Source organism: Myripristis murdjan, chromosome 15 (genome assembly GCF_902150065.1).
Source record: "Myripristis murdjan chromosome 15, fMyrMur1.1, whole genome shotgun sequence".
NCBI lineage: Eukaryota > Metazoa > Chordata > Actinopteri > Holocentriformes > Holocentridae > Myripristis > Myripristis murdjan.
In genome coordinates this window covers 24,282,970-24,292,982 of record NC_043994.1, presented here as the reverse complement: position 1 = coordinate 24,292,982, position 10,013 = coordinate 24,282,970, and the positions used below count along the sequence as shown (strand labels likewise).

Below are 10,013 nucleotides of genomic sequence, written 5' to 3'. Positions count from 1 at the left end.
ATGAGCTCACACACTCAGACAGACACCCTGTCAGCACATCTGCAATGTAGAGAAAAGGCCTCTTCATACGGCAGACATGTACAAAAATATCCCAAATTAATTGCCGTCAAGAGTTAATGGTTAAACTTTTTTATAGAACCATGAAAAAAAATTGTCACACCATGTAAACCGTCTTTATTATGAACTAAATTAATCTCTCATCTAAATATAGACAAATCTGTATGAAAGAGTACATGTCCATATGCAGCACATTAAAATAATACAGCACATATTACATAAAAAGTTTGAGAAATATATTAAGCAGTATTCTGGTAAACTATACAGTGGAAAACATACACAAAGAGTCAGAATCTGGAAAAAAAAAAAAAAAAAAAAAAAACTTTTTTTTGTGCAAACAGTGTGCAAAGGAATACCCCAACAAGAGGATTTTTCATTTATACCGGTACTGGCCGTGAAAAAAGTCAGTTGAGTCTGTTTTTCTAGACAAAATAGAAAATAGAAGGAATGACGATGCGGGCAGCGTTGGGCCCCGTGTGCCTCCGCTTGGCCGCCTGCGAGGTCGTCAGTGAGGAAGAGTGCAAAAAAAAACAAAAAAAAAAAAAACAGCCACAGGTGAGAGGGAGTCAGTAGGAGCTGCGGTCAGTACGGGTTGAGCTCCTCTGGAGGCGGGGGGAGGTGGTGAGCCTCGTCTCCGATGTAGGCATTGATGCTGCTGCTTCGGCTGCCCCACTCATAACCATCAGCAGCCAAACTGGGATTAAAAAAACACACACACACACACACCCATTGAATCCCCTTGTTAAATAATGCCCTTTAATCCTTAAGATCCAGTACATCAAGAAGTACTTTTTTTTTTCATGGTGTAATTTAAAAGGATTGTTCTACTAATTATTTTAACATTGTGGAAATTTTACCAACGCCCTTTGAAAAACTCTTCCCTCAGCTTTTGAATTCAAATCTACTTCCTAATGTTGATGATGTCCCAAACAAACTCGTTTTAATGAATGCTGGGATTGGTCAGCAGTTTGCATAGATAATAAGGTGAGTTAATAAAGCCTGTATGGCGCTTGGAAAATTGGCAAAAAAAATTTCCACACTCCGTCAAAATTCCAACACTAAACATTTGTTCCCCAAGTAAGAAATAGAAATATAGTGGGTGGCACAGTTTAAATGAAGTTGTGGCTCTCACTCCTACGAGCTTCCACAAGCTACCATCTAATCATCAAAACTAGGGGAAAAAAAGATGCTCCTTGTGTTGGAAATCAATATTTAACTTCTCCAGACTGAGTTATAACTGTAGTGTAAGATATTTAAGACTACATGAGGGATTCATTCCTTTCCTGTGTGATGTTTTGGGGATCATATCAGGATATTGCAGCTGTATCACCTGGCTTGAATGTTTTGAGGGATGATGCTCCATGCCAGGTCATCGTCACTGTCGTAGCGCCGTGGGTTGTCAAAGAAATAAGCCCTGGAGGAGAAGACGTGACCTGGAAGCCCCGAGCCACTCTGGACACAGCGGAGACATTAACCATGAAGTGTCATGTATTTAAGGAGAAGGAGATTCCAATACAAAACCCACAAACAGAAGTGAACATTTCTGGCAAGGAAGACAAGGTAGAGTCGCCCCCCAGCTCACCCTGTCTTGGTTAGGCCGCCGGACTCTGAAGAAGAAAACCACCAGAGCAGTGGGGAGCAGCTCCCACACGAACAAGATCACCCCGAAGACGATGTAGCCGCCGTCGCCCAGAGTCGACTGCAAGTCTGCCTGAGAGAAAACATGCCACACCTGACTACACAGGACCCCACAGGACTCCTGGCTCTTTAAAGAGTGAATGAAACGGTGGAGAAACTATGATCTAGAGTGGGTGATCGTAAGGCAAACCACCACTTATGTTATGAAAAGTGAGTTATAATTTGCAAAAAAAGGTTGATTTCTCCTGATTCATTAAAAGATCTTAAATTATGTCTGCTGTAGGCTAAGCTGAGATTAGACCGATTTGTCGGTTTACAGACATAAATGGGCTCATATCTGTCTTTTTTTGAATCAGTGCGCTCATGTCTGTCCTCTCTAATATCTCAGACATCTCATAAAAGGTTATTCTTAATCTCTTTAATGTGTGTGTGGGTGTGTTTGTGTGTGTGTGTGTGTGTGTGTGTGTGTGCGTGTGTGGGTCTGTTTTTGACTAACTTCACAGACACACACCAGACTTAAGACCCGGCAATTGGGGACGGCTTGTCCAGTCAGGGACAAAAGCCATGTCCCCATTTGGAAAAAGCTGCTTTTTGGAGTCAGTGTTAAATTAAGATTAGGATTAGATTAGGGTTAGGGTTAGGTATGTGGTTGTTATGGTTGGGGTTAGGGTAGGTGTCCAGAAAATGAATGACAGTCTATGTAATGTCCCCAAAGTCACATAAGTAAACGTGTGTGTGTGTGTGTCTAATTTTTGTTCATTCTATTCATTCAAGCATTTAATTAAGAGATTTATCCTTGTCATTGTTTGCTTGTTTATATTCAAGTTTAAAAATATTGAAAATTGGTGGAAAAATACCGACCACCACCCCACCACTGGCCCAATAAATAAATGAAAATAATAAAAAAAAAAAATCTCAATCAGTATCAGTCAATCCTTGGCTCTGCTATAAATATGCATCACAAACAGTTACCTAAATATGTGCATAAACAGAGTTCAGGCTGGTCTGAAAAGGCACACATATTGGAGAATTTTTGCCATCTGACCTTTAGGTGGCTTACCTGGTCTGAGACATTATACCAGTCGTAGTCGAAGGAGTTAATTTTCTTGTTGGAGACGGCCAGCACCACCAGGTTGTAGCAGGCTCTGGATGTGTACAGGAGGATGACGATGGCTCCTATCGCTGTCACCTGGCACACCGATGTCCCCTGCACAGATTCAAAAGATGAAGAATTTCACTGTAAAATGAGACATCAGCCACACATCCACCTGTGGGAAAAAGATTATTTGCAACATGAAAGAACAAGTCAGTGGAGTATGAATTTCGATTATGGGTATTTTTAAGGATTCAATCATGAGTGGAACAACAGCCTTCATCTATAGATTTTTTCTTTTATCTCAGTACCTGTCTTTGGTGTTGGTGACTGTGAAACCCAAACTGAACTGTGCTGGTCGTCAAGCCTACACATGCACACAATATACTCAGTCATGCACAAGAAGGGCACCTTGTTGCTAGGTAACCCTCCCTATGTGTAAAGCATAAATTATGTGGAAAAGTGCATCTTCACACGAGGGTGCTGTATGCAGCGCCCGGTCGTCTTTCATTTCAGTGGCACCAAATACAGTTTCAAACATGAGAGAAGCCATTTTTCTAGTGATAGCAGAGAGTACATTCAGAGATTTTCCTCTTCATTCAAATATAATAGAATCCAACATAACAGGGATGCACGATATTGGATTTTTGGCCTATATCTGATATGCCGATATTTTCCAACTCTTTTGGCTGATGCCGATACCACTGCCGATATATGCACATATTTTTTTCTGCTTAGTTGCTGTAGTGGAATTATCATTTTATTATGCCTGCTCTTCCTGTGAAGGCCCATCGGCATACGCACAATGCTTTTCAAAATGTTTTCTTTCATTTTCTTTCAAACAAAACAAACAAAACTGTAAGATTCATCCTACTGAGACAAATTTGGGTTATGCTCACTGAGACAATCCCGACAACAGACACAGCCAGGGCAAATTTGACCTATTTCACATATGGGCATGTCATATTAGCAGAAATTTTATTTTCGGGCCAATACCGGTATTCCATTGCCAATATTATGGTGCATCCCTACAATATATCATGATAGAAAAGCTTTATTGTCCATGAGTGCAAATTTGTGTTTGATGCCACTGGGCATACACAAACAAAAGGCACCTAAGCCAGACATCAAAGGTCACAAGGCAAGCCTCAAAATTAAAGGTGGAAATAAATCAAATCAAATAAATACATAAACATTATTGTGTTTCTTCTCTAAGATTCGATGTAGTGCAATGATAATGCTCACCTTGGACTCCAGGTAAATGTTGGCCAGCGACATCTTGGCAATTTTGTAAAGGCACAGGGAGAGTGAGACAGCACACAGGACAAAGAGGGTGTCATTGATCGCCACCCTCACTAACACGATGGTCTGTGTTTCTGCAGAGGACATCCTCACCAGCAGGGCACATGCCAAATTGACGACCAGAAACACCAGGCTGATAAAGAGGAAGAGCAAGTAGAGGGGCAGCCTGGGCACCATATCACAAGAACACAGAAACACAATGTTATTACACACATTCTGGATATTGTTACCGTACAAACTTCACTTAATATTTTAATTTTTATCTATTTTAGTTAATATTTTTCACATGATGGTCTTTTATTCTTTTATATGTCAAAATAATGGTTAAATATTAATGTTTTCTGTAAATTATTTACACAAAAAACAGTAGTTCTGCTGAATGGTCCATAGCTAATGATGAAGTCAGCTGATGCTTTCTTTTATACGAAATCTTTTCCAGTCATTGGTCTCACCTGTATCTCAAAAGCTCTGGTGCGTACTTTGACTTTGCCTTGAAAACAACCTGTGATAACAAGACAAATGTTGCATCATGCAAATGAGTCACGCTATTATGGGAAGCTATTTTCACTTCTGTATTCTGACTTCTCAAGAGAACCAAGACATTCTTTTGAAACAGGAACCTCTGCATCCAAAATAGTTGAGTTTGAAGTGTAGATGAGCAGTTGGTAGACATCACGGTGCCAAGTGTAAAGCTTTGTGCTCCACTTGTCTCCGCTTGCAACTGTTACTCAAAATCAGCACAGAGGAGTTATGCTAAAAATAAGCATTAGGTGGAGGCTTAAGAAGAGCTGTTTGGGTTACATAATGTGTTGTGAGTATATTACACTGCTATCTACTTCTACAACAATAATGAGGTATTGCACAGCATTTACCTGACAGTCTGTGACAACCACAGCCACTTGTGAGGACTTTTTAAAAATTTTCTCAACACAAATTAATGCATACTGTTTAATAGTTCACTGCTAGCTTATGATCCCTCTCTTGTGTCTCCCTGCTCACTCATCCTTACTGACATTAAGCTTTGTCCCACATTTATGACACAATTTCCCATGCAAAGTGCACGCTCTGCCCCTTGGACATTATTCCAATATACTTTTAAAGGAAATACTGGACTGTCTGGGTCTCACAATTTCCCTTTTTATAAACAGTCTTTCAACGGGAACTGTCCCATTATGTCTTAAACATACAATAGTCCCACTTCATATTAAAAAGCCGAATCTTGACAAATCCCATCTCCAAGCTCCTATTCCTGTCTAAAAATACAGGAGAAAACTGTATACACAGAGCCTCTGTCTTGTTTGGAAAAAAATACCAATATCATGGAGAAATTCCAATCAGGCATTGGCACAGAACAGTCACAGCACAGAATCAGCTCTTCTAAAAAGTCTCAAATGGCCGACTTCTGTCTTTAGCCTGTGGTGAATGTGCCATTTTAATTCTTTCAGACCTCAGTGTGGCTTTTGGTGCAGTTGATCATTGTATTCTATTAAATCGTCTTAAGGAACCTGGTGGGCATCTACCCTTAAGTGGTTTGCTTCCTACTTAACTAGCCGGACTTTCCCCGTTAAGACTGGCAGCCTCTCATGTTCTACTGCCCCAATCACTTGTGGAGTTCCTCAAGGCTCTGTTATGGGGCCCATTTCATTTATTTTAGGTTATATCTTCCAAAAACACATTTCCTTTCACTGTTATGCTGATGACATCCCTGTTCTGTAAGGCAGTAAATGATGCAATTTAACACATGTCACACAATCACCATAATCAAAAACCCAGCCCATATCTAGCCTCATATCACGTTATCAACAAAATATCGACATAACGCCCAGTCCCATCTTAATGTGGTGGTGGTCTATTACCATTTTACCTGACAGACAGTCCTGTGTATGCTGAAATGAATAAAGCACTGTTTTCCCCAATCTCCACATATAAATTTAGACTCAGCTCTCATAATAGAGCACCAACTAGGACAAAGATACAGGTGCAGAAAATATAGCTGTGCAAAAAAAAAACCCAATATTTTTGCAATACTGTATTGATTCACTATGTAACATTTATGCATTTCATGTTCATATGATGTTATGACATCTCCTTTTTGGTGCATTGTTAATTAAGTGCTAATTCTGCTTTAATAAATTGAAATGTGAATTTTGAATGATTTTTTTTTTCTTTTTTTTTTTTCAGTTTGTCTCTGACTTATCATGTAATATGATGATATTGTGATATGACATTTTTATCAGTCAACCCAGGTGTCTGTAGATAATTGCAATGCATCATGGTACAAGCCATATCGTGATTAATGTATAATGATATTGTACCGTAAAGTCCTTGCCAATAACCAGTACTAAAAAAGTAAGAAAGTGACATGGTGCACATACTACTACATGGAGCCCAGTGCCGAAGGTAACACCATTAAAGCCCACCTACCTGTGCAAAGTAAAGGTTCATGAGACTGAGAGTGAAGAACTGCAGGCAGACAGGAAAGCAGTAGAGCAGCCAGAATGGAAAGGGACCCAGCGTGTTGGCTGTCACAAAGTTCTTATAGTAGAAGGAGAAGAGCACAGTGCGCAGGGCCGACCACAGCAGGCACAGGAACAGGAACACAGTCTGGTAGCTGAAGCGCTTGTGTCGGTAACGCAGGACCAGCCAGAGCTGGATGTAGATGAAGATGAAGAGCAGAGAGTAGAAGACAGTGTACACCACTGTCAGCCCCAGCGTAACATAGTGAGGCACGGCTGGGGTGAGCGTAGGAGGAGGTGGGGGCTTGTCTTCCAGCAACAGCTCCCTCTCCCTCACCAGGGCCTCCATGGCGAGCTCTCCCTGGCCGAGGAGAAGCAAGCAGAGCGGGAGCCTGTCCTGGTGCTGGTTGCTGATCCCTGTCTTCACCAAGCCAGCTTCTTCCCTCTTCGGCTACAGCCCTCCACGCATACAGGCTGTTCTCACGCCTGGCAGAGGAGAGGTGAGAGCTGGAGCAGAGAGAGAAAGAAAAAGAGGAAGAGGAGGAGGAGGGGAAGAGAGGGTGTGAATAGGGTGTCAGGAGCAGGGAGAAAAGAGAAGCAAGGGAGAGGAGAGAAAGGGGTTAGAGAACAGGGCTGACTTCCTGCTGCAGCACTGTGCGAGCCAGAGGCTGAGGCACATGATCAGTGTTGAGAATGAGCCGTTTGTCAGGAACAGTGGGCAGGAAGCTGCGCTGCGCTGTAGCTGGGAGCTTGGCGCAAGGACCACCCCCCAAAACCTGCGCCCTCCCCCATCCCTTACGTTACACTACGCATCAGCTGACGCAGGCTACTGTACCTTTAACCCTCTACTGGGGCTTCCCACCACAACTCTTTCAGCTGCTACATTTATCTACCTCAAAGTCTATTAACATGGCACTTTCAGCATCAAAAAATACTTATTCATATTTTAAAGAAGTAGGCTTCACATGGTTTATTTCATGTTTCAGCTCTCTTCTTCATCAGCGAATTCTGTAAAACTGGAGTGTCAAAGTAAGCACCTAAAAATACTTAAACTGCAACACCAGTCAGGGCTCCTAGGGGTCATGCGATTTCTGTGAAGTCATAAAATCTTAAGACAAGTCATGGAATATCAGTGAATTTTGTCAGCCTCAATTTAAAACAAACTTACCTTGTTATCCACCAAACATGGTATTTATTTGACATCATGTTCATACAATTATTCAGACATTATTCACAGGTTGGTCAGATTAGTCACTAAACAAGATAAAAACTTTTAATAAGACGTCTCAAACTGAAGTGTGTTTAAAGTTTTAGTCAAGGATAAAAAAGAAAAGGAAGGAAGATGTTATGTTAAAATAGGCCTTGAAAATATGATATTTTAGCTATGGAAAGTCATGAAAAAACAGGGGATTTTACAATTAATATAAAGTAAGAGCCTTGTACAACTGATGTATTTATTGATTAAAGGTGCACTATGCAAAACTGCTGAGGGTTGATTGAAGAGAGGATCCTCAGAGGACTTATCTCACAAAACCATAGAATAAGCACATAATTTATCAGTGGGTCCAGCCGATGATGAGAACCATGTAGACTCCACGAGGCACGCTGAAGGCCACATTGCTGAAATGTCAAGAAAACCTAAAACACCAAAAATGAGAATGCAGACTCCAACATCAGTTTCTTATTCTAATTTTTTTTTAAATCTTCACTTAAATCAACGCTCAGCAGTTCTGCATAGTGCACCTTTAAATTACAACTCAGCCATAGCCAAGGCATGATGGCATACATTATATCAATGAAAAGGCTACTATACTTGGTATCACTGAGGTGCTATGCAGTGGAGGAGGAGATGAAGCAAAATTTGAGCATTATGAGTGGAAATAACCACAAGCTACGCTAAAATAGTCAGCTTCAAATCAGGTGAGAGTTGGCTCCCTTCAGACGGTGTTTTAAAATCCAGAAAGGTGCCTCTGCCCCACACTATAACTCTGTTACAGTTGGTAGTTGGTAGAGAATTTTCATTTCACAGGACTGGGGCATGTGAACACGGGGAGAGCCAAGGATGGAGGTCACTCTAGCTCACCTCTGACTCCGCCAAATCATTAGTCATCCCTCACTCGCTGCCACCACCACCCACACCAAAAAAGGATGCTGGCATCTACTTTGCTCTTGTCTGCAAAACTGCACTTTGAAGTGCAATCTTGCACCACTGTGTGATACGCGTGAATATATCTAAATGTGTTAAATCATGGGTCTCAGGCCAGAACTATGGTGTGAACTTAAGATACGCTTTTATTTCCTCTGCAGTCTAAGTGCACTGCTCTTGGTTTTAGTTTACCCATTTCAAAACGAAGGTTAGTGGAGTAAACAGGAAATGAAGGAGAACTCGAGCGTAGAGTGAAGTCACAGCTACCTCATTTCTGTGTGTTCACAGCATTGTGTACCATTGGTCACATTAGAGCACAGTCCACTGGTTCCCAAGCAGCACGGTCAGAGAAAAACAAACTCTCTCAAACACTGACAAGTCACAGCTAATGACATCACTGACCCCAGGGTAAATATCCCATGAGCCACTGGGACTCCAGCAGGGGCCCTGTGTGTACAGCCATTCACTTCAGTGATAATCAACTATGTTTTCATATTGAGGACAGTATTAGTTTACACTGTGGATGAACTGATCGTTTTAAAATTTCAGTGTCACACATAAAAGCTCATGTGTTAAGTATGTGATCTGACTGTTAGTTTTCATTCTAAGACAGAATGAAATTTACTCATACCACTTCAAATGCTTGCAAAAATGGAGCTTGGTGTGTTTTGTTGTGATGTAAATATACCAATAGAATTACCTCTGGGAATATATACATGTCATTTGGGGGTGAGATTAAATTTTCAAACAAGAAATGCAGTGTCCACGAAATGACCAGGAGGTGGCACTTTTAAACTGCATTCAGAATGGATAGGCCCTGAAGGCTACAATATACATAAAGACTTATTTCTGGCCTTATTTGAGCTATGCACTGAGCCACATGAAGCCATACAAAAAGTGCAGAGGACAATATTTTTGTTGATTTCATGAATACACCAATAACCCACTGTGGGAATGTCTATACAGGCCTACTATATTATGCCATACAGCCTACTGGGAATCAAGATTGTGGGCTCAGCTCTGAACCTCTTGTCTGGTTTCTCTCAAAGTCCTGGTACTAACCCCAGGGTATAACTGGTCTGCAAAATGTGGAATACTTTATATGTCTCTATAATTAAATTCAGTAGAAGTTATTGTGTTTAGAGGATATACAATAATGACTATTGCAATCGTAGCTTTTACTCTCCCCTGTGGATAAGCAGGTGTGCAGTTTAGTAAGATATGAACAGCACCAATAAATAAATAAGTTAATCAATTAATTAGTCCATTTAATAAAAATCTTATGTGTTGTAAGTCGAATGTAGGCCAACATGAAAACAAT

The 10,013-nt window shown here is 40.9% G+C and overlaps 1 protein-coding gene across 1 annotated transcript; it reads right to left on the bottom strand.

Moving 5' to 3' along the window:
• Positions 1-163: 163 nt before the first annotated feature.
• On the bottom strand, positions 164-7,238 carry gpr137ba (G protein-coupled receptor 137Ba). Its single transcript, XM_030070416.1, has 7 exons — positions 6,515-7,238; positions 4,543-4,592; positions 4,034-4,256; positions 2,756-2,902; positions 1,640-1,768; positions 1,388-1,509; positions 164-751 (listed from the first exon to the last, which is right to left on the bottom strand). Exons 1-7 carry the CDS (start codon positions 6,893-6,895, stop codon positions 640-642), a joined length of 1,164 nt encoding a protein of 387 aa, XP_029926276.1. The 5' UTR covers positions 6,896-7,238; the 3' UTR covers positions 164-639.
• Positions 7,239-10,013: the final 2,775 nt, after the last annotated feature.